At 42.6% G+C, this 24,707-nt stretch overlaps 2 protein-coding genes across 4 annotated transcripts in view; both read left to right on the top strand.

The window, feature by feature from the left end:
• Positions 1-2,275, top strand: part of mgat4b (alpha-1,3-mannosyl-glycoprotein 4-beta-N-acetylglucosaminyltransferase B) — a 220,767-nt gene extending 218,492 nt beyond the window's left edge. The window contains exon 15 of the mRNA XM_039012084.1: positions 163-2,275. Coding sequence (XP_038868012.1) covers positions 163-186 — 24 coding nt within the window. The 3' untranslated portion in view covers positions 187-2,275. The remainder of the gene's footprint in view (positions 1-162) is intronic.
• A 1,272-nt stretch (positions 2,276-3,547) lies between these two features.
• canx (calnexin) lies at positions 3,548-24,163 on the top strand. 3 transcript variants are annotated; one of them, XM_039012087.1, is made up of 14 exons: positions 3,548-3,595; positions 10,578-10,805; positions 11,725-11,798; positions 12,372-12,430; positions 12,680-12,903; positions 13,107-13,299; positions 13,498-13,687; positions 13,911-14,024; positions 14,687-14,843; positions 15,201-15,416; positions 20,511-20,630; positions 20,783-20,903; positions 21,079-21,223; positions 21,396-24,163. In XM_039012087.1, the coding sequence occupies exons 2-13, from the start codon at positions 10,581-10,583 to the stop codon at positions 21,210-21,212; spliced, it is 1,827 nt and encodes a 608-aa protein (XP_038868015.1). In that variant the 5' UTR covers positions 3,548-3,595; positions 10,578-10,580; the 3' UTR covers positions 21,213-21,223; positions 21,396-24,163. The 3 variants fall into 3 exon arrangements, with proteins under 3 accessions (XP_038868015.1, XP_038868013.1, XP_038868014.1); XM_039012085.1 differs by having other exon boundaries at positions 21,079-21,197; XM_039012086.1 differs by having other exon boundaries at positions 21,082-21,197.
• The last annotated feature ends 544 nt before the right edge of the window (positions 24,164-24,707 follow it).

Raw genomic sequence — 24,707 nt, forward strand, 5'->3', positions numbered from 1 at the left:
GCTCACTGAAAAATCTAAGTTGGTCAGATGTTTTCAGGCCTCAAAAGTGGTATAATGTCAAATTTAATCCATTAATCCATTCAAAGCTATCCTTTGTGCAGGTAAATCTTTTAAACAGATGCCTAGGATTATGTCTTAAATGCTATGTCTATTGCACTACAGATATTCATCAAGAAAGCAGAGTGAACTTCAACACCCCGCAGCAATACCTCAGTCATCCGTTTGAGCGTTCCGCAGAGGAACAGAGCCTTCACAAGCTATACTCATTCCTTGGCTTTTGGCAATGAGTTTCTGGAGCGCGGTCAGAGTGCGCCATCTTCTGACGCGATCTTGTCATCGCAGGGTACTACTGAGACCGTCAGCCCAATTCACGGTTGACAGAACTCATAGGAAGATCTGCCCAGACACAAAATCGGAGAACATGCGGCCCCGTGTGGACGACACACAGACTACGCTGTATTGAGGAAACTGTATTTATGTGTACATAAAGGTTTATGTTTTAAATAACTGTAATTACACTGGTAATTGTCAAATAGCTGGCGAGATTACCTCTCCCCCTTTGATGACAATATGACAATAAAATATTGCTGCTTCAGAATCAAAGACTTGGCAACACAGTCACCCAGATATGACGAAATTGTGCAACTTCAATATCATTTAATCATGTATGACAAATGTTCCTGGTTTTACCCAAATGTATACATAAAATACCTATGTATGTGGATATAGGCCTAATATGCATATTTATGTAACACAATCATATGAATGATCTCTGTTTTGTGTGTTGATATGTATATACAGTGAGTGAATGTCCACAAGTCAGTCAGAAAAGTAGCCTAGGCTTATACAGTGTAGAAGGAAATTGATCTTTAGCTAAAAAGTACATACTTGTCTGTTTGAATAAAATGTATTTATATGGTCAATTCTAAAGCCAGAAGTCAATGTAGGAACTCTATGATTATGGTTCGAACATCTGTTTGTTGTTTATTTCATGAACCATCATTGCTTACATTCCCCCCCCTCCCTCTGCCTATCAATTTGCCTTAATGTGACATGGAGTAAACCTGGTTGTTGGGATAAATCAATGTAAGCCATGGCCAGACATGAGCTCCTCTATTGCATTAGCTAGGAAACCAGAAAAGACAGCTGTCTCGATAATACAGGAAACATACTGTATATCTGGCTTCGCTGTTGGATTTGCTACGTCTGCCAAATATCAGATACATGTAGTTAGTTGTAGCCAAGGGGCCACTGGAGATACACGTGGCTACAGAGTAATTGTTTGGACTAGTCGGATGTAAGAGAAATATGTAGCTATAACCAATGCATGAAGAATCATCTTTACTGTCAATTGGATCTTTGTTTCTCATAATGACCATGAAGAAGTCAAGGAAGGACCTCTCTGTCTGATTTAAGTTCCACTCAAGTGAGGTCTGAAAGAGAGAAACTGTCCAATATGGCAACCCCTCTCTTTCCACATAGTCTGCACTACTATTACATTGAGTTGGAAGTCGAACTTATTCAAGGACTGTAATTGTCCCGACACCAGACTTATACAGTACATCTTCCAAATAGGCTCTGTAAATGCAAGGGCTACACTCAACTTTTATGCATTACTACGATGCAAGGGTATATAGCAGTAAAGGGGCACATTAATTTGCTTTTGTATACTTGGATCCACATACAATTTTTTTTCCAGAGCCCTACCACAAAACCATTGAAAGCTCTTGATCGAAAATCAAAAAGTTGTGTCGGTAAAGAAAAATATTATGGGATTTCAGCCAATACAAGTGTACTGAAAAATAATACGCTTGGGAACTTATAGCAGCTTCGAGGCCGCTTTCCTATCGAATACCGACAGGCACCAGTTGCTAATTCTGTTCAACATCTACACAGTTTCTCAGCAATGACAGAAATAAACTGGTTTTCTGTTCATTGAGGTGTGCACTCCAGGGTCAGTCAGCGCAAACTGGAGGTTGTGCCAAAACGATTTGTCTTAGCAGCCCCATCAATGTTGTTGGTATGGCCGCTATACAATAGCAGGTGCACGGTTGCATTAAATCAACGGAGGGCAATGGACAGAAAAATCTGAACTGTACCCAATGACTCTGACCTGCCCTGTGCTAGGAAGGAGAAATTGTTTTATTTTCTTGTAAGAGCCACTGGAATGCATTGCTATTATACGTTGTATTTTGTATCGTTTAGATAAAATATATTTAATGACGTTATCTTCTATCCAATCTGTGAATTGTAATAAAGACAGAATTTCAATTGACTTGGCTTTGTTTGTTCAAAGTTAATCTCTTGTCAATTCAATGCAAATCTGAGTATGCTAATCTCGCCTATATGTGGATTAGTTTGCTGTTATGAATGTGCAAGGGTCACATTCCTTGCATACGTCATCAATGGACCATGTGACTGCAATGTCCCATTTATTGCAGAAGGTTGGATGCAAGAGAGTATGTGTAGTTATTACTATGTGACAATCTTTTGTGATGATTTTATAGGGTAGGCTATTTAATATTTTCAATTAGCTGCATACAGTCAGTGCACTTCAGAATAACTGAATGTATAGAATACAGCATTTATTTTTAAACATTATCCTCCATACAATATAATTTAACACTACACAAATCGTGTCTGTTACTATGGGGCTCGAACACACTTAAATTTGGCCAGGATGGGGACATGCAATATGAATTTGTGGTGGTTTTTGATAATCATGGTGAGGAAAAAGAACAGTATTCTAATTAATTATTATTATTGAATAAGTATCCTGGGGTGGCAGGTTGCCTAGTGGTTAGAGTGTTGGACTAGTAACCGAAAGGTTGCAAGATCAAATCCCTGAGCTGACAAGGTAAAAAATCTGAACAAAGCACTGTTCCTAGGCTGTCATTGAAAATAAGAATTTGTTTTTAACTGACTTGCCTGGTTAAATAAAGGTAAAAAAAATCTAATTCAATAGGCCTAACATTCAGAATGATCAAATCAGTGCTTTAGTTGATCAATTATTTACACTTTACTGTTTCACTCACACCTCTTCTTTCTCTTTGCTTCAGTTCTAGCCAACTTCACAAAGTGCATAAATCATTAATTGATGGTACACTACAAAATGTCATCAATCATCAGTAAATGCTGTCCCTGCTGCATTATAATTTATTTTTCCCTGTTTTATGGTCGTCACTTATTAACACTTGTTAACACAGCCACAAAATCATAATTATGGCTCACTTTATGCCTAATCCTAACCTCACATTTTTTTGTTGCCAATTCAGACTTTGTGGCTATGGAATCTTACTTTGTGGCTGTGTTATCTAGTGTAAACCCTGTCGTACTATAACCAATCAGCATACATTTCCTCTTACAGCTGGACAAATCATCGCCGTCCACGGGGTTCGGATTGGGGGCGGAGACCATTTACTATGATTGACATGTAGCACAAGCAATCAAATTCTTAATATTCCCGGAAAACGTCAACATTTTCACTTCAGCAACCAATAAACAACTGGAGAAGGTGTGGCTACTAATCCAAAGTGCATGCCCCAAAGTCACACGTGATCCTACTGTAGTTCAAGGTGTCACATCGAAGCAGGAGGTACGTAATGACGAACAAATGTCACTTCTTTCAAATATAGCTACTTCGCAAAATTATTATTTCAGTCTACATTTACCCAGCTTGTTCAGTTGCATGCAATGCTGTCCAGTATCTTTTAACAGTATTTATCATAATGAATAAGCTCGAGAAACGATGCGTGGTCTTAGCTTGGACTGGCTAACGTTAGTAGCTGATAGAGGCCAGCTATTTAGTAGGCTAATTTAGCTAACGTTAGTAAAATAAAGATAGCTACTGTTATCCAACAAATGAATGTTGAAATGTTCTGTCAGTAGCACACAGTTGCTCGTGTGTCCCTTTTGCCGACGTTTTTTCATTGTGCAACGTTAGTTAGCTAAGACATTTTGAAAGTGTTTTAGTCAGCTAACGTTAGCTACTGTAGGCAAGGATACATTGTGGCATCCATCTAATGTCAGCAATTAAGTGGTTAAATAAAAACCCGCCTCGAGTTAAAGTAAGGAAAATGACTAGTATTGCCTTGGTGTGCACATGTCAGAACGTTTGTGTAACAAATATACCTACGTGATTTTATCAGAAAGAAATGTAGTCATGATGCAGTAGTCGATGTGTCATGGTGAGAAACTAATGTATAGTGATTAATTTGCCCTGGCTATTTAAATCTTGAGCACAAGTAAATTAATGAATGGATTAATGAAGCATTGTGCCATAACGTTAATTACCTACCGGTATGTCCTTTTTAGTTTGGTCATTGTTATCTGTGTTGGATATTAGTGGGTGACAAGACCTACGCACTTCAAATTGGGATTTATAAAGTGAGGAGCTAGCTACAGGTAGTTATTGTATCTGAAATAATTTCCCTTAAGACGTACATGAACCTGCTTGTAGGAATGGCCACATGGAAACGGGTATTGCTGGTAGGGATGAAACGCATAGAAGTCTGACCAGTTTTTCAAACCCACTTCCTCTGATGCATTCAACACCCTCATGGAAATGTAGCTTTAAAAGTTTGCACATCTGAATAAAGGACTTGGCCTGTGTCATCTTATTGAATGGTTGACACATTTTTTTTAGCTAGCTATCTGAGAAATGTAAATGGCCTTCTAGCTTGAATGGAAAATATTTATTAGAATGGGAAGTTGGACGTTTTATTGTTTACCCATGGTTAAATTATAACTTCTAATTTATGATGGGTAATATTTATGGTCACACGAGAAGCTGTTATATTTTGTGTACATTGACAAGATGATTGCACCTTTAACCCACTCTCTTGTTGACCTAATCTAGAAACGAATGTTGAATGGTACTTGCATGCTTTAAAAATATATTTGCTTTTATTTAGTCTTATGTCTTTTCCATTCTCTCTTTGAGACAGTCAAGGCACATGAGGGTCATTGGGTCCTTATCCTATCTGCTTAAACCCACTGTACACCCACACTTAAATCCCTACAGGATGACCTAGACTGGGCTTCATAGCACAGAGTAGTCTATCCATTATCAGAAGCAACATGCAGTTGCTTTTCCATGAGGGGATACACTGTGAAAGCGCTGTGCAACATCTTGCGCAAGATGTCTGTTTCTGGCTAGGCTACGCCACATAGACAATGAACCATATGACCACAGCAGTAGTAGATTGTACTGTTTTCCCCAAATACAGAGTGAACTGAATGGAATGAATTCAGAAGACTGGCTGGCTGATAATAGTCTTTGATGTGTTGATTGACCACTGATTGATTATACTGTCCCCTCCCCCTCCTTGTATCTGCTCTGTCCCTGACTTGAATACATGTGACCACTGAGGCATGATGTGAATGGGGGAATGGTGTCCACTTGGCAGCACAACAAGGCCTCCCAGGTCTCCCCTCCAGTGTGGTGGTTTGTTTTGTTTTGCCCCATAACTTCTTCAGCCTGTGGTGAGAAAGTGAAATTTGCCACTCCTCTCACGTTTATCCCTCCATCCATCCGTCCCTCCCACCCACCGCCCCTGGCCCACAAGGCACCTTGGCTTTTCCCTAGCCCCCCAGGCGGCAGCCACCCTTCCAGCTCCTATGTCCCACAAAACAGAGAGTGGAGTCTGGGCCTAGCTACTCAACTCCTTTGCCTCACCCACCCCAATAAGACCTGTATCTCACCCCTCACACTCAGTAAGTTGATTGTCAAGTTACATGCATGGTGCTTTTTGGTGGTGAGCTCCCCTCTGGTTATCTCCTCTTTGTTGGCAGCCTGACTTGTTGCAGGGAAAACACCCTAGTCACAGTGTACAAACAGACGCATGGCAGAATCCTTTATTTAAGAACACACTAGCACTGTCACCGGGCTTGGAGCTGTTCTATGAAAAATTGTGATGTTTGAGATTAATTTCTCCTCCGGCACTGGCATGGCAAACCCATGTGGTCACTGAAGTTTGTCTCATTTATGTGTATTGTCAATGTGCTCAAGATCTATTCGCCTAGATATTGCCTACCTTTTTTGGGGAGGTTGGAAAACCTTATCTGTGTTAGCCTACTGAAATAGAATTCTGACAGTGCGTGGACTAAATTTAGCCAGCTAAGAGCTCACCTGAATAAGAAATTATCAATGGACAATGACACACTCAGGTCTTCATATGACACTGAAATGGGCTACTACTTTACTTTATTCCATGATGGCTTTTCCTTATGATATTCAGCATCAGGCTGTGTACACACACATGTTGTGTTTGCAGCTCCTCCTCAGGACACTTCCTAGGGGATCTGGCTCTAGAGGTGACATATCCCTTGGTGGTAGCGCCCTGGTTACCATTCCTGACAGATAGGAGTTGAGGGGGTATATCTCCACCCCTACCTTATAGGCTGCTCCAGTGACCACAGTCCCTTAGGAAGACCCTGTGATCTGTAGAACAAGCTCAATGTAGGCTTATAGATCAGGGTTTCCGTTGGGAAAATGTGGCGCCGGACACCTGGACTGGTAGCATTTTAATTGGAGACATTTGAGAAATGTACCGGACCCATATGCATTGGTTGCGTAACCTATGTATTGGATCACAAAAAAATACTACTTTAATATTTACTGTGTACCTATAAAATGGTCTGATGTGGATATACTTGGTATACATATCCCGAGGGGGAAAAAAATAACAAAATAAAAAAACTTTTTCCCTTTATTCAGATTACAATTGCTCACTTTCAGTTCTTTGAAAAGGAAATCATCTCACAAATATCGTTATTTTTAAAACAATCCATAGAAAGTTGGCTGCAATTTCAATTTAATCCACCAGAAAAGACAGAACAAATAATACAACAAATATTGTTGTTAAACTCAAATATTTAAACTCCTTTGATTAAAAAATATAAATTTAAAAAACGTTTAATAAAGGTATCTTCATAAGTGATATCAAAATAGGACTGGTGGAGTTATGTCACACGTAGCATTACTGCAAAAATGGAAGTGGAAGGGGGGAAAAGTAATTAACTTGTCTGTCTGCCCTGCATTAAAGACCATAATTGGTTAAAGTGATAAATATAAAAGTATACCAGTTTCATTTAATCACCAAAAAATTCACAGCCGTGCCATATAGATTGCAAAATAGTTGGGAAGCGATTTTTGACCTGCTGATTCCATGGGACATGGTTTATGAACTGATATGCAAAACTACGCCGGATTCAAAACTTTGAATTTTTCTAAAATGTTATTTTTTAATTATTATCCAAATTCTTGCAAGTAATATAATGTTATTTATATGGGGGATACAACCTTCCCAGCTCTGCAGATTTTGCTGCGAAGAGATGGTATCATTAGATCCTTTGTTTTGGTACTTTCCATATGTAGCTTGTTTTTGGTCACAGGTCCAGGAATGGCTGAAGAATTGCAATTTTTACCTGGAGCTAACCCTGCAGATGGCACTACTGGGTGATTTGAAAAGTCATAGTCAATCGATCAATAATATAATACTTTTAGCAAAAAAATATATTTTCAATTTACAATCTGTAGAAACAATGAGAATAGAAAGGTTCAGTACTTTTGTGAAGCATCACAGCACAGTTGAAGAATATATGGCAAATAGAAATCCAAAATGGATGGTGTTAAGAGATAGATGGGAGGGGTTGAATGGAGCTGAAGGTTTGGACTAATAATAACAAGATAACTAATGTAAAACATACTGTGTCTGTAAAACCTAATATAGGTTCAGAACTTTTGTGAAAGAGCACAGTTTTGAAAGATATGGCAAATGGCAGGATGGACATCAGAAATTGATGGGAGAGGTTGAGGGTAAAGGAAGGACAGGAGTAAAAATAGACAAAATATAGTTATTGTAAAATAGACTGTATCCATAAAATGTAGATAGTATGTATGTATAAGCTGGAAGTAGAGGCCTAAGCGTTGTTGTTCACTAGTTCACTCCAGTTAGGGGAAGGGTGGTAGAGTTAGAAATTAATAAAGGAAAATATATATACCTTTTTTTTTATTTTTTTAAGTTGTGTATGTATTTTATTTATTTGCAAAACAAAGATGGGAGAATGGAAGTGATGCAAATAATTACATTGATGGAAGCTACAATCTATCTATAGTTATAGTTGCTCTTTTTAATAGTGGCCATCAGAACTGTTTTTAACATGCGATTGCGTTTTAAAATTGTTGTGCAATGGTGGGGCTTATGTTTCACTCCAGCAGCATCAAATTCGATTTTTGAGGAACTGTAGCAGCATCTATCTTTCTCAATGATTTCCCCTCAAATAGGGGAGGGGAAATCACGTATGCGTATGCTATGCGTGTGTGACAAACATAGACTAATGAAAATACAGTTCCACTCAATTTTAAGGTATTTTAAGGAGTGGGGCAGTCTCACTCCTTTAGTATTTTTTTTTGCTTTTATCAAAGATATAGGAAAGTGTTGGCAAGACGGGGAAGATATGGGAAAGGTGAGTCAAAGGACAGTGGGCCGGATTTGAACCCATGCCGACTCTGTTATACGTTTGCTGGGGTCAGCGGCTATAACCTCTGGAACACACAAGCCTCTAATATCACAAAATGATGCAAATGAACCTATAAAGTGATAAGCATGTCCGGTCAAATGTATTTACATTGACTGATATTTCCATCAATGAATAGGCAAAAAAGTCTTATCCCTATTTATCGGTTTACTTTCTTTTTCTTTTCTTTTTTATTGGCCCGAAAGCTTTCTATTGCTGGCGAATGGAAATCCTGCTATAGATATGCTACATTGTTAATTAAAATTCCAAGTGGAAAGTAGAGCATTAAGGTAATCTTGGCCTGATAATAGCCACTCTGCTAAACTAGCATGACTGTGCTATGCTGGTGGAAGCGTTAGACGGTGTGGCTACGGACGTTAATCTCGCGTGGGGTTAAACTCATTAATGGAACAGTCTGCTATGTGCATGGTATGTACAGTAATACGTGTCCAACTGCATGCTAACATGTAGACACAGGTAATCTCATGACAAAAAGACAGTTGGTAACTTTGGTTAGTTTGTTAATAGACTTTGAGGCCCTCTAAATTATGAATTGATTTAAAATTAATTATAGTCATAAAATATGGCCTATATATCAGTTGTCTGTATTGCATATGGTAAGGTGGACCTAATAGTACTCTCACATCCCCCCTCACTCTGTACCCAGCACCACTTATTTGGCTAATGGTATCAGAACATGCTGAGGGGTTGAGAATAGGATGGAATTATAACAGACTGCGATCTTATTGGCATTATCTGATTGGAGAAGACAAAGACCCAATCTCAAATCGATACTTCCCCCCCTAGGTGTTTCGGAATATTTAAGTGGATTTTATAGGCTTAAGAAACATTGTAATTGTTCCACCTTGCCTTCTGATTAGGGGAGGGTTTACAAGTAGGCCGTCATTGTACGTAAGAATTTGTTCTTAGCTGACTTGCCTAGTTAAATAAAAAATGATAGTTAGGCGGAAGATTTGCCTTATTGCTTAAACACCTGCCCAGTCTTCTCAATTAGATTTGGGATAGTGTCGAAGGAGCCGACGTCTGTGTGCACACAGCCTGTCCTAAATTGTTTGTATGGTGTTGAGTAAATTGCCTGTGAATAATATGAAAGGTAAATATGTGTGTGTGTGTTAACTCTGTGTGTGTGTTACATGGTGCGCTAATGTAATCTCATTGGACCGAATCTCATTAGGGGAAGGGGCTAAGGCTGCATATGCCTCAGGCTCGTCGCTATGGCAATGGGTGCCAGTGAGGCACTGGGTAACGGCATGGCGACCATATGCCTGGCAACAGTCGGAGGGAGTGTGCGTTCTGTAGGCATGAAAAGGATAAAACGTTTTTGAAAATTAGGAGGGAGCCCAGTTGTGGAACTAATGGTCAATCTTGTTCCAGGAGCTTTTAATCATAGTGCTTATAAGACCAGGGTTGTGGTTTTGATTCCTGCATGTACCACCTCTACCAGTAGGCTTGTTCTAATATTTACATTTAAGTCATTTAGCAGACGCTCTTATCCAGAGCGACTTACAAATTGGAAAGTTCATACATATTAATCCTGGTCCCCCCGTGGGAATAATATGATAAGAAGCTGTAATTTAACCTAATGGCCACCTGCTCAGAAATTATCCCTTTTCTCCAGCTCAAATTATATGCTAGGTTGCATTGTCAGTCGCCCCCATATTTCTGTTTCTGTTAGACCGTGTCTCTTGTAGCCCAGTGACGCCCACCCATCTCTCTCTCTCCCCCCAGAAGCAGCCTCTTTCTCTTTTTCATATCTTATTCTCCCTCTCCTGTGTCCCTCATCTCATTTAACCCCTTGTTTACGCTTTGTTAAATGGCCACCTTCTCTACTCACTGCTGTCATTTGCCTTCTTCCATCACATTCCTTTCTTCACCTCTCATGTCCTACCCATAGCCTCTATTTTTATTCGTCAGCGAGACCACTACTGTTATCCGCCATACTTCTTATTAAAACACTTTTGAACAGCTGACGAGCGAACACATTTTCTTCAAGAAATTGGCCTTGTGTATTAATTGCTCTCTCTTCTCTCCCCTAGACTATGGAGCTGAAGGTGAGGTATGTTCTGCTGCTGGCCGTGGGCCTGTGGTCAACACTGCTACTGACCACGGTGACCGCCCACCAGGAGGAGGAGGACGAGCCTATAATGGAGATGGGGGGTGACATGGATGTGGAAGACGAGATGGAGGAGCTTGACCATGGGGAGGAGCTTCTGGACGGGGAGGTGGAGGCAGACAAGCCCCCAGGACCACCTTCAGTCCCTAAAGTAAGTCTACCCTAGACCAGTGTGTGTAAGTTTATGGTTTCAGTGGTAGAAATCTCAGTTTTGGTTGAAAGCGTGGCTCTTCTCTTCCCTTCTAGCATGCCCAGATTGTGACAGCCAAGGAGAAAAGGTTAGGCCTACGTGGCTGCTCACTGTTATACACAGATTCAAGCCAACCTACCCATATTCAGTAGTCAAATGTCTGTTGTGAGAGGGCTGTAGTGTGAGTGGGAGGTTTGAGCTCATTTCAAGGAATGAATGTGATTCGCACAACACCACAAATGATAGAGGCTAAGCCTGTGCTGGGACTGCTTAGTGTTCTTCCTTTCTCCACTAGTTCTGATATGTAGAGATATGACCAGAAGGGATGAGAAGTTGGTGAATTATCCCTGACGACTCACACTAAATTCTTCCGATGCACTGTCGTTCGCAACATACTTTCGTCTGAGACTGCCATCATTGAAGTCGTCTGTGGTGACGAGGGGCATGGGGGGTGTTGTACGGTTTGAGGAATTTTCAAACCACCGCTCTACCCTCGTGTGTTCTGGCTCTGGCCCAATCCATTGTTTTCCGGACCAATCAGACCTCCCCGAATGTGTTCGCATCTGTAAATGTTCGGGGAGGTACTCCGATCCAGACATCCGTGGGTATAGCGGTTGGTCAGAGCAAGGAGTCTGGGTAGCTAGGCAAGTGGTGAATAGCTCACTAGCCTGACATCTGTATAAAACAGAGGTGATGCGTTGATTAGCAATGCGACGTGATGGTTTGCTATCTGGCTGACCTATGTCCTCCTATTGCTCTTGCGTAGGACACACACACACACCTACAAATGGCCTGGTTGGCACACTAAACACCGTATCTGGAGCCAGGCAGTGGAAGAGCTGACCCAGTGATCCACTGACCCCTCTCTGCTCCTCTCTAGGTGACCTACAAAGCGCCCGAGCCCACAGGGGAACACTTCTTCGCCGAGTCCTTTGACATGGGCACCCTTGACAGGTGAGCACTCTGGTTTCCCCGGAGTTTTTTTTAAATTCAAGGAGTTTTTTTTAAATTCAACTTCGAAATGAAAGCAGGCACCGTTTTTATAATTTATTATACTAATGAAGTCTATATCAGAGAAGATACAATATTCAAACATGCTGCCCTGAAACCAAATGGCCTAGGTGGTATATGTTAACTCGAAATGACACAACGACAAGGTTCCAGTTTAACAAAGTTTACTATACCGTATGAACACACTACAAAGTAGCCATTCCACTCCTGGCTATGTCCATCAACAACAAGACTCCCTGCGCAGGTGCACTCTTGACTGAGTGATAGCCCCGTAATAACAGAAATATAGGGATACTTAAAACATGAACTTAACAGTATAAACTGTCTCTTCTTTTCATGTGCCACAATGTGCTGGGTAGGTGCTCACCATAGGACCAGCTGCTATTTAGACTTTTTGTAAGGATAAACACGGAACCCAGCGCCTAGGCTATTCCCCCGGCAGCTTCCCCTATGGTGTCCAGGTGCTACCATGTTTACTTGACTCTCAAGTCATCTCGCTTCTCCTGTTTGTTTCAGCTGGGTCCTGTCAAAGGCCAAGAAGGAGGACATTGATGAGGATATCGCCAAGTATGACGGTAGGCACCAAGACAATTCCTCTCTGTCACATTAGAACATAAAGCATTCGTCCGGGTAGTATTCATTAGGGCACAACTTAGCAAAACATTTTGCAACTTGAATTATTGGACAAGTTGAGGTACTCCTTACATTTCAGTAAATTTTCTTCCGTTTAGTGCCTAATGAATAAGACCCTAGGTTCGGCTCCATTCAGACATTTATCAAGTGAGTTCTCTCCTTTACTTGCGTGTTCGACCTCCGTCTTGCAGGTAAATGGGAGGTGGAGGACATGAAGGACGGCAAGCTGCCCGGCGACAAGGGCCTGGTCCTTAAGTCCCGTGCCAAACATCACGCCATCTCAGCCCAGCTCCTCAGGCCCTTCATCTTCGACACCAAGCCCCTCATCGTCCAGTATGAGGTCAACTTCCAGCAAGGGATCGACTGCGGCGGCGCCTACGTCAAACTGCTCTCCCAGACACCTGACCTTAACCTGGTAAGAACATGCACATCGTGGTATTTAAGATGGAAACATCAAGTACTACTGCAGACTTCCTTTGTACATGCTCCCAAAAGTGTTTGTTTATAATAGATCATGTTTAGACCCGAGCTGTCTCTTCATCAGTACAAACATATTTTTTACCCAATACATCTGCACGTAGACTGCCTCGAGGTTAATGTAGTTCTTCTGCCCTTCAGGATGAGTTTGTTGACAAGACTCCCTACACCATCATGTTCGGACCAGACAAGTGCGGCGAGGACTACAAACTGCACTTCATCTTCCGCCACAAGAACCCCAAGACTGGCGAGTACGAGGAGAAGCACGCCAAGAAGCCCGACGCAGACCTGCGCACCTACTACACCGACAAGAAGACCCACCTTTACACGCTGGGTAAGACGTTTTAACATGTTCTACTCACGAGGCCTATATACTCTTTGATGGTCCACTAGTCTACAGACAAGAAGACTCGCCTAGGGAGACAACACGGTGAACAAGACATTTTCACATGTTCTATGAATCAGGTATGCTAATGACATTTCCAGGTGTATTCCTCTAAACATCTCTACCTACCTCTCTCCTTCCTCCTAGTGTTGAACCCAGACAACAGCTTTGAGGTGCTGGTGGACCAGGCGGTGGTGAACAGTGGTAACCTGCTGACAGACATGACCCCCGCAATCAACCCGGCTGCCGAGATCGAGGACCCCGACGACCACAAGCCAGAGGACTGGGATGAGAGACCCAAGATCCAGGACCCTGACGCAGTCAAACCCGAGGACTGGTAAGTGTGCATATTTAAGTGTAGGTGAAAAAGGGGCTATTTTGCCAGGTTTTCTTACGTGTTGAAGTTTCACAGCGTGTGCATGTGCGTTTCAAATGTAGCTGTGGAAAGCGTGTGTGTGTGTTAGCTGTCGACAGTTGTTGCTTTTTTTCCCCTTTCAGATGCCAGGTGTGCTTATGTGTGTTAGTGTGTGTACCCTCTGACTCTCTCCCCTGTCCCATAGGGATGAGGATGCACCGAAACAGATCCCAGATGAGGACGCAGTGAAGCCAGACGGCTGGCTGGATGATGAGTCCGAGTATACCAGCGACCCCGACGCGGTCAAGCCCGAGGACTGGTAACTACGATACCTTTACTCTCTCGTTCCGCTCATCCTACCCCTGCATCCTTCCCCACATACCGTCCACCATGGTACTCCATCTCTTCTCTCGCTCTACCCTCGTCTGCCACTCTATTCTTCGCCCCCTCCCTTCTATCTCTCTCCTTCTCTCTGCCCTTCATCTACCACTCTACTACCTCCTCTGTCTTTTCTGTCCCGTCGTGGTGTACCCTCATCTGGTTTAGCCCACTCATTTCTTGGAAGCTAATTGCTAGTGTTTGCGGCAAGCTCCTCCTCTTCTCTGTGGAGAGAGCGGGCTTCCTGGTGAGAGGAGCTAATATCACAGCTTTGCCTCAGGACAGCCAGGTCTGGTTTTCGGGCTCTGTAGAGCTCCCCCTCTGCTCTCACTGTCTTTTATGTCTCACTTCTGTGGCGGAAATTAAATTAGAGCCCCCAGAGAAGAGGACTGGGACACAGTGGATAAAGGGGATTTATAGAAAGGGAGGAAAAGGAGATGCTGTTATTTTTCACTTATGCCTTCACGTTCTCTAAATTTGATATTTTTTTTCTTTTTTGTGGTCTTTTGCTTTCTCACACCTACAGTAACTTGTAACCGTATATCATCATGTTGTACACTGTATGGCTTTGTCTGTATTGTGATCTGTGATGTTTTTCTCCAGGGATGAGGAGATGGATGGAGAGTGGGAGGCCCCTCAGGTTCCTAACGCCCTCTGTGAAACCGCCCCCGGCTGTGGCGCCTGGCAACGGCCCATGATTGACAACCCCAGCTACAAGGGCAAGTGGAAGGCCCCCATGATCGACAATCCCAACTACCAGGTAACCCTTCACACCTCCCATCGTGTACCATATACCAAAGCATCAGCCACTTTAGTTTTTTTTTTTTATCCCAGTGCAGTGTGTAGCCTAAATAACATACACACAATCGTTGCACTTGATCTTTCCAATTCGGTATTTGTATTGATGAGAGCCTACTATTTGCACTTTTTCTGATCTTGCATTGGTGACGTTGTGTTCTTGTCTTTCCCCCAAAAATCTCATACCTTTTTTTTTTACTACTGAGTTCTCGTTGCAGAGAAATCCAAATGTATGTACTTACAAATGGCTCCCCAAAAGAATAGTTTATGAATGCAACTCTCACGGTACTGTACACTCAACCTTCAATGTACCTCCCAGGGTGTGTGGAAGCCCAGGAAGATCGCCAACCCAGCCTTCTTCGAGGACCTCCATCCCTTCAGAATGACCCCCTTCAACGCCGTGGGCCTGGAGCTGTGGTCCATGTCCAGCGACATCTTCTTTGATAACTTCTTCATCACCAACGAGAGGCACACGGCCGATCGCTGGGCCAACGATGGTTGGGGCCTGAAGAAGGCTGCTGAGGGAGCCGCTGAGGTGGGTGCAATAGCGCACACGCACACAGAGAGACGGGCACACAGAGACTCCTCATGACTAGTTGATAAAACTTCTCATAAATTCTTCACATAAAATATACAGACATTTGATAAGGAACGAATATGCAGTGCAATCGTCTGACATTTCAAGCAGGTCCATAAGATCTCTCTTCGCTCCATATCACACTTCTATCCTAACCATAGAACGTTCAGCTTCTTATTTGCATAGGATTCCTCTTGCATCTAAGATGTTCCCTTCGGACAGTTTGTTTTGAAGCACCTAGAACTAAGGGACCTATTCTTGTATCCAGAGACTTCTCCAAAACCTCTTCAGGGAGCAATATGGATATTTGTAGTGTTGCTGTTTTTACATGATGCAAGCCTCTATTCTCTGGGGTAAGCAATCAAGTCAGATTGACTAGCGGTGACAAAAATATAAACGCAACAACCAACAATTTCAACGATTTTACTGAGTTGCAGTTAATATAAGGAAATCAGTCAATTAAAATAGTCATTAGGCCCTTATCTATGGATTTCACATGGCTGGGCAGGGGCGCAGCCATGGGTGGGCCTCGGAGGGCATAGGCCCACCCACTTGGGAGCCAAGCCCAGTCTCTGGGGAGTCAGGCCCAGCCTATCAGAATTTGTTTTTCCCCACAAAAGGGCTTTATTACAGACAGGAGTACAGAAATACTCCTCAGTTTCGTCAGCTGTCCGGAGGGCTGGTCTCAGACAATTCCGCCATTAAAGAAGCTGGATGTGGAGTTCCTGGGCTGGCGTGGTTACACGGAGTCAACGGTTGTGAGGCCGGTTGGAAGTACTGCCAAATTCTCTAAAATGACGTTGGAGGCGGCTTATGGTAGAAAAATGTACATTCAATTCTCTGGCAACAGCTCTGGTGGACATTCCTGCAGTCGTCAGTATGCCAACTGCATGCTCCCTCAACTTGAGACATCTGTGGCATTGTGTTGTGTGCCAAAACTGCACATTTTAGACTGGCCTTTTGTCTCCAGTACAAGGTGCACCTGTGTAATGATCATGCTGTTTAATCAGCTTCTTGATATGCCACACCTTTCAGGTGGATAGATTATCTTGTGAAATGCTCACTAACAGGGATGTACACAAATTTGGGGCCAAACATTTTTTCTCATTTTCCCATTTGTACAAAAAGCTTTTATTTCAGCTCATGAAACATGGGACCAACACTTTACATGTTGCGTTTTATATTTTTGGTCAATATACATGCCAAGGATCAGGGGCCGTATGTATCAAGTTTCTCAGAGTAGGAATGGGCACGGATAATCAAATATATCTGAACGGACGTTAGTATTCGATTACTTGAGTGAGTGTTCATTTTTGGAGAAACAAACTTGTGGGCCTATTTGTACAATGCGAAACCGGAGAAAAACAGCGTGTCCGTTGCATATGTGCGTTTGTGTCATTCTGATTGGTCGAGAGTCAATAGCAATTTATATTTATTGTTTTTCAACTATCAGGGTATCGGAATAAAGGTCATTATTTTAATAGTAAAATAATTACAAAATGCCCAGCTGATCGCTCCGTTCCATTTAATCTTATTCATTATAATCTAAAAGGCCAAACGGATCCGAGATCAGCACTCCTATGCTGAGAAGGATCGCCCTACCCCCAATCCTTACTGTAACCATTAGTAAGGTAACAATTCGAAGAGGATGACAAAATGTCTCAGTGTTAGTGGTGACTTCTCTGCCTGTGTCTTCTCATGGGGACTTCAGACCAGACACACTCCCCACACCCTTCAGAGGAATGCTGCTGGCAAGCCTGGCTCTGTGTGACATATGGAAAACCCTTCCCTGCCCCGCCCCTAAGTGGAAACGGATATAACATGTGGAACTCCAGGGGGAGATAGGCTGAGCAGTAAGAGTGAAACAGTCATTGTCACCGTGCTCCAGCTGCTCCTCTGTATAATGTGTTGGCTTTAGTTGAAAAGCTTCTTGAGCTGGTCTAGCATGACTCGCTGGTGGTTGGCGCATACTTACACCGCTAGCGTACACTGTTGCATAAAACCGAAGTTACAGCTGAAACTGGCACTATTGAGAAGCCGTGGCCCTGCTTCACACACAAACGCACACAAACATACACATACGTCTTCTACTGAGGTCACCCTCTAAGTGGTGGTCTCACTCGTTTTGAGCTGCCATAAGTGTGTGTGGAGCAGTAGAGTTGTGGTGAGTCCAGTGTGATGATGGTGGCTCGTACCCAGGGATTAACCGACTAGCCGTTCATTTGGCCGCCTCATCAAAATTCTTTCAGCCCCGGACCGATGCTGCCTTTTTTTCCTAAAGGTGAATTCCTGGGATGCCTGGCATGTTGGGCTTAACGGCCCTCTCTCTACACAGCTAGGCCGCCCACTCCCTCACTCTCGATTTCTCTCAGTTTTGAGCACTCTTGCTCATTTTCTGTTCCCCCTCTCTCCCTTGTTCTCTCATTTTTCTGTTCTCGCTGTTGCTGTCTAGTTTCCTCTCTCGCTCTCTTTGTCTCGCTCACTCCCTTCCTGGTGGACACGCTCTCTTACTCTCGCTTGACTGCATTTTCTCTTCTTGCCCTCTTTCTCTCTTTCTTGCTGTTCTCTTACTCTCTCACACATTCTCTTCGTCAGAGCATCACACACACACACACACGGACGTACTTGCTATAGTGCCTGCAGAAAGTATTCACGCCCCTTGACTTTTTAAGCCTGAAATTATTTTTTAAAAATTCACACAATACCCCATAATGTTAAAGTGGAAATATGTTTTTTTCAAAATGTTTACAAATTCATTAAAAATTAAAAGCTGAAATGTCTTGTCACGTATTCAACCCATTTATGGCAAGCCTAACTAAGTTCAGGAGTAAAAATATGCTTAACGCACATAATACGTTGCATGGATTCACTCTGTGTGCAATAATAGTTTTTAACATGTTTTGTGAATGACTACTTCATATCTGTATCCCACACATAATTATATGAATCTCAGTGCTAGAGACGTCACTACAGACGCCCTGGTTCAAATCCAGGCTGTATTACAACCGGCTGTGATTGGGAGTCCCATAGGGCGGCGCACAATTGGCCCAGCGTCGTCCGTGTTTGGCCGGTGTAGGCCGTCGTTGTAAATAAGAATTTGTTCTTAACTGCCTAGTTAAATAAATAAATAAAATATGTAAGGTCCCTTAGTCGAGCAGTGAATTTCAAACACAGATGGAAACTCAAAGACCAGGGATGTTTTCCAATGCCTCACAATAGAAGGGCACATATTGTTAATATTTAAAAAAATGCAGACATTGAATATCCCTTTGAACATGGTGTAGTTATTAATTTCACTTTGGATGGTGTATCAATACACCCAGTCACTACAAAGATGCAGGCTTCCTTCCTCACTCGGTTGCCGGAGAGGAAGGAAACGACTCAGGGATTTCACAATGAGGCCAATGGTGACTTGAAAACAGTTAAGTTTAATAGTTGTGATAGGAGAAAATTGAGGATGGATCAACATTGTAGTTACTCCACAATATTAACCTAATTGACAGTGACAAGAAGGAATCCTGTACAAAATACAAATGTTCAAACATTCATCGAGTTTGGAACAAGGCACTAAAGTAATACTGCAAACAATGTGGCAAAGCAATTAACTTTATGTCCTGAATACAGTGTTATGTTTGGGGCAACTCCAATAAAATACATTACTCACTACCACTCTCCATATTTTCGAGCTTAGTGGTGGCTGCATCATGTTATGGATATGCTTGTAACAGTTAATGACTGGGGAGTTTTTCCAGGATAATAAAGAAATAGAATGGAGCTAAGCAAAAAAAAAAAAGGAAAACCTGGTGTGCTTTCCACCAGACACTGGGAGACTAATTCACCTTTCAGCAGGACAATAACCTAAAACACAAGGCCAAATCTACACTGGAGTTGCTTACCAAGAAGACAGTGAATGTGGCAGAGTTACAGTTTTGACTTAAATCTGCTTGAAAATCTATGGCAAGACCTGAAAATGGTTGTCTAGCAATGATCAACATCCAATTTGACAGAGCTTGAAGGATTTTGAAAATACTAATGGGCAAATGTTGCACAGTCCAGGTGTGGAAAGCTCTTAGAGACTTACCCAGAAGCACTCACAGCTGTAATCGATGTTCAAAGCTGCTTCTACAAGGTATTGACTCAGGGGTGTGACTACTTATGTAAATTTGATATTTCATTATCAATCAATCAATTAGCAAAAATGTCTGAACATGTTTTCACATTGTCATTATGGGGCATTGTGTGTAGATGGGTAAAAAAAAAAACATTTAATCCATGTTGAATTCAGGCTGTAACACGTCAAATAAGTTAAGGGGTATGAATATTTTCTGAAGGCACTGTACATACCCCTCAGTGAACCATGGAGCGCGCTGAGAATTCCACTGGTTTCACAGCCGCATTGTTTGCGCTACGGATAATTTGGTTTTACACCGGTAGCACTGCCGGGGCAGTTGGCTGCCACTGTTAATATGGAAATGCTCGTCTCAGATCTGCCATTGCAGTATGCATGGAATTGGGACACACAAACTCCTGTGCATTGTCACTGCTACGAACAGTCTGAGTAGGCAAGACTTTAGTTAGTACTTAACTATTTAGCTTAATGGTTTCACTAAGGGGGTTCTTTTGTGCTAGTTTCTTTGTTTAATAAAGTGTGTTGGTGCACAAGTGTGTTGTGTTACTGGTACAGAGTAGTTTCTGGAGACTTCTGAGATGCACTGTGAAACGGGAATTCCCCAGCCCTTATAAGGACTTTCAGGAAGTGAGAGAGATGTGGGAAGAAACCCTCAGGCACTGGTTTTTCACAACACATTACACCTTTTGGGGTCCATGTGAAAGATACAGGAGTGCTGTTTTTTTTTTTGGCATATGTGTTCTGACCATTTCTCAGGGACCCATAAAACTTTGGTATAACAGCGATGTTGTTACAAACTTGTTACAAATAAAGATTTTCAACGGCACCCAATAGTGCAACCTGCTTTTGTGATGGTGGTTGGTTGTGGTCGATGGTTCCCAGATCTTGACAGTTGCGTGACCGTGTTCTCCCCTCTCCTCTAGCCCGGTCTGGTGAACCAGATGATGACCGCAGCAGACGAGCGTCCCTGGTTGTGGGTGGTCTACGTGCTGACCGTGGCCGTGCCCCTAGTCCTGATCATCGTCTTCTGCTGCACTGGAAAGGTGAGGGACCACGCTGTGACCACAGACCATCAAAGGTTGCATCTCAATAGTGCCCCCCCCCCCCCCCCCACACACATACATTTGCCTATGGATGTCATCATAGATAATGTTTATGATCTGTGTTAATGTTTATCTTTTCTCTCTCCCAACAGAAGACTGCTGCAAATGCAGCCGATTACAAGAAGACAGACGAGCCTCAGCCAGACGTGAAGGAGGAGGAAGTGGTGGAGAAGGCTGAGGCAGACCAAGTCAAGGAGGAGAAGAGCCAGCCAGGTAAGAACTGTCACCATTTATCCCTCCCTCTCCTGATGTAGGATCACAAATCTGTTGACAGTGTGTGTAATTGACATTTATTTTACAGTGCGTGCTGTCTTGCATCACTCAATGCAAGAGCAACAAGTTAGCCCGTCTCAGTAAATGCTAACTTTGTGTTTGTTGGTTTCCATAGCAGCAGCAGAGAAGAATAGTGATGCAGAAGACAGTCCTGCAGAGGAAGTAAATGAGGAGGAAGAGGATGAGGAGGAGGAGGGGCTGGAGGAGGAAGAGGAAGAAGAGGTCACTGAAGAGGTACGGGGACAGTAAGGCATGACTTGGTGAGCGTGATGTTGTTCGTTGTGACTAGAAATCAAAGCTTGCACTGTAACAGCACTTTGACAACTTCTGATGTAAAAAGGGCTGTGTTGATGATGCACTTTATTGTTCAGAATAGAGACAATTATGGCTTGTGTGTAACCCAAAGCCCCCTCTCCTTTCTGCTCTCTCCAGAAACAAGAAGATGACCTCCTCAGAAGGTCCCCCAGAAACAGGAAATTGAGAAAGGACTGATGTGGCTTTCACAACCCTGGATCTCTGATTAAAAACCAACAGCCCTGACCCAGGGTCACTCCCTAACCCCACCCACCCTTCCAGTCTCCCCCATCTTTCCCCCCTGGGCCCTCCCTTTCCTCCCCCTCCCGGGGCGATGAAGCAAACCCAACTAGACCACCATCTCTCTTGTCAGGATCAACAGAAAACAATCATGACTGCCTCACAATATGGACGACGATGATTCCAGTATGGTGGTGATGAAGACTGATGCGTTGTTAGTGTAGAAAAGGTTTTTATTTAACAGTGAAGAAATAAAAATTATTTTCCAATACCATTCTGTAACACTAACCTAGGAACCCCTTCTGTCTTCTCACTCAAACCTCCACCACCCTTTGCTCCCGCTAGTCAGCCCCCCATCCATCCATCCATCCCGCAGATCTAGACAGTATTTATCAACCGACTTTTCTGGGCAACACTACAGCTCGTAGGTTTTAGCCATTCTGCCTCGATGTCTTCTTGCTTGGTCCAGTTTAACAGTCCCATGCGTTTTGTGTGTGTCATAGGGGTAGATGGACGTAGCATGAATGTTTCTGTTGAGGGTCGACAAAGAAAAAAAAACATGGCATTTGGATGTTTTATTGTCTGGTTATAACACTGCAGTTGTGTCCTTGGGGGGTTTCAAGAGACTCATTTTCCCATGATGCACGGGTCTCAACGTTTCATTCCATGTGGCTTTCACCATCTTTTTATTTAAGTGTTTTGGTTGTAGGAAGACCCCTCAAGTTGTTCTTACTACGGTGAAGCTGGGAGTGGTGGGGGGGCATCCATTGCACATGCTCAGTTCTCCGCAGAACCGTGGGGCAGGCAAAGTTTGAAGCAGAGGGAGGGAGAGCCTGGTAAGTGGGCTTCAGTAGGTTAGAATACGCTGCCTTAGACAGTCCTAGAGAGCAAGGTTTTCTGAAATTGTTTTTTCTGTGAATGTACTGTGACCTTTTTTAATACTATGTACATTACTTTTTATTTTATTTTTGATTCCATTAATGTTTTAGTTTTTTTCTCTGGTCTTGATAGATAATGTAAGGATGTAGTGTACATTTACAGTAACGTGTGCGGGAGAAAAGAAAAGCTGGTACTCGGAGAGATGACGGTTGGTTGCCGGCAGGCTTCTAGGGGAGATGTCAAGGTTGTCAGATTGGTGGCCAGCTCGTGCAGCCTCCTCCCTCATTGGTGGGATGAATCAGTCTCCCGCCTAGCTATTGGTAGATGAATATGCACATCCTATGACTGTATTTCCTGAGTCAAAAGCAGCAGAATTTAACACATCTTTCAGAAATGTTACTTTTTTTGTGTCTCATGACAGTCTGACTCTTTTACAAGAGTCGTAAAGAGTACTCTCAGGGTGTCAAACAAGCTTCCCGCCTCACTTCTTTCACATTGCATGATTCATGTATATCTTAAACTTACCCCATATAACATGAAAAAGGCGCTAAGGAGAAAATATTGAGACTGCTATCTGGTACCTATCTGTGGACTACAGTCTTTTAAGTTCCTTATTTCTTACGTTTTGGTGAACCTGCCCACTCTGTTTTTAGAACATCCTAAAAAAGCAGGGAAAGTCAAAAACCATTAGAGGTTTGCCCCATGTAAAAATGGTTGTCACTGTTCAAGGTAACAGACGCGCACGTAAACATACACACACATACCAGGTAATTAGCTGTTGTCTGTTTGCATGGATCCCATTTTTAAAGTTTTGTGCTCTCAGATTCCTTGGTGGTGTCAGTCAGTCGTGTTTGGAATGCCACAATTCTTCGTGTGCCATGGTGTCTCTCAGCGACCAAGGTGAATGGGGATTGGTTCTCCCGACAAACTAAGCTGCATGTGATTGGGTGATAAGTGTAGTAGGTTGATTCATCTATATCTACTACATTACATGTTGGAGGGTGGGGGGGAGCGAAGATGTAGAACTTGCTATGATGTTACTTACAAAACAGAAATAAAAAGATATTTGACTAAGAGATTGGAGCTGGGCAATGTTTTTCCTGTATTGATCTCATGGTTTTGTGTGGCGGGGGGTTGTCATCCCCCTGAAATTGAGATGGCATGTACAGCTTCCACCTCAAGAGGAAATGGAGGTCTTTCTCTCTAATTTCTCATTTTCTTTTTTCTAATTGTGGAAGATGACCTGTGTCATAGGTTATGTGAGGTAGTTAGTTCCTACTGCACTGTAACCTAACTAGCCATTTCTTTCTCTTATTTTGTACTTTTGTTTGAAGAAAATTAAATGGTCAGAAAATGATCCTTTTTGAAAATGTTAAGGACATGCGTTTCTCCTTCACTCTTTCTGGCTTCAAAAAATATTGAATTTTTAGTCAAGGTTTTAATTGTGCTTTTCCCCTTTGGTTCTGCCTAGATACGACTCCTAGACTGAACAGTGCACCTTACGTACCTCTGACAGCTTTCCTGTGTGTGAACTCAGTCTGATGGGTCACCGAAACGACTAGGTTTAACCTAACTTAATCCTGTACACTAAAGATTGAAGAACCTATACATTTTGGTTCAGATTTAATCTCCCATGGGTAATGATGAATGTTGATTAGTGGAGGCTTTTTTAAAATACTGATCACGAATAGCGACTGCTCCTCTGACCCATGTGTATTGTAAATGCAGTCATCTATGAATAGGGATGCCATTTGTTTTGATTAATAAAAAGGCCTAATAGAAACTGACTGGGGGCCCGAGTCTCATTGCTGCTTGTCACTTGGTACTGTATCTATCAATTGACGTTCCACAGAGCGGATATTATGCCCAAGGCCATGGCAGATCAATGTCTGCTGCTGATTTGAGAGTAATGTTTTTGCGCACGGCTCACCACATTTCCAATTTGTTGTACTTTTGTGATTTGCACGCGTGTGATTCATGTTTTGAATGGAGGGCACGAGACAAATTCGGAAACAAGCTACAACAAAAATAATTGTTCAATCTTGCACAGTGCACTATGCGATCAATTATCAGTGATTGGTTGAATCTAATTTTTTTTATTTATGCTGTCTGCAGCATGATCCATTTAGCCTGTGCGCATGTATAACAGACCGTTGGTTGGCGCTAATGGCTGTATGTACAGTGCATTCGGAAAGTAATCAGACCCCTTCACTTTTTCCAGATTTTTGTTACATTTTAGATTAAGGCTGTATCAGCTACACACACAATACTCAGTAAAGACAAAGCAAAAACAGGTTTTTAGAATATTTTGGCTTATAAAAAATGTATCCC

This window comes from Salvelinus namaycush, chromosome 17, assembly GCF_016432855.1.
Source record: "Salvelinus namaycush isolate Seneca chromosome 17, SaNama_1.0, whole genome shotgun sequence".
Lineage (NCBI taxonomy): Eukaryota > Metazoa > Chordata > Actinopteri > Salmoniformes > Salmonidae > Salvelinus > Salvelinus namaycush.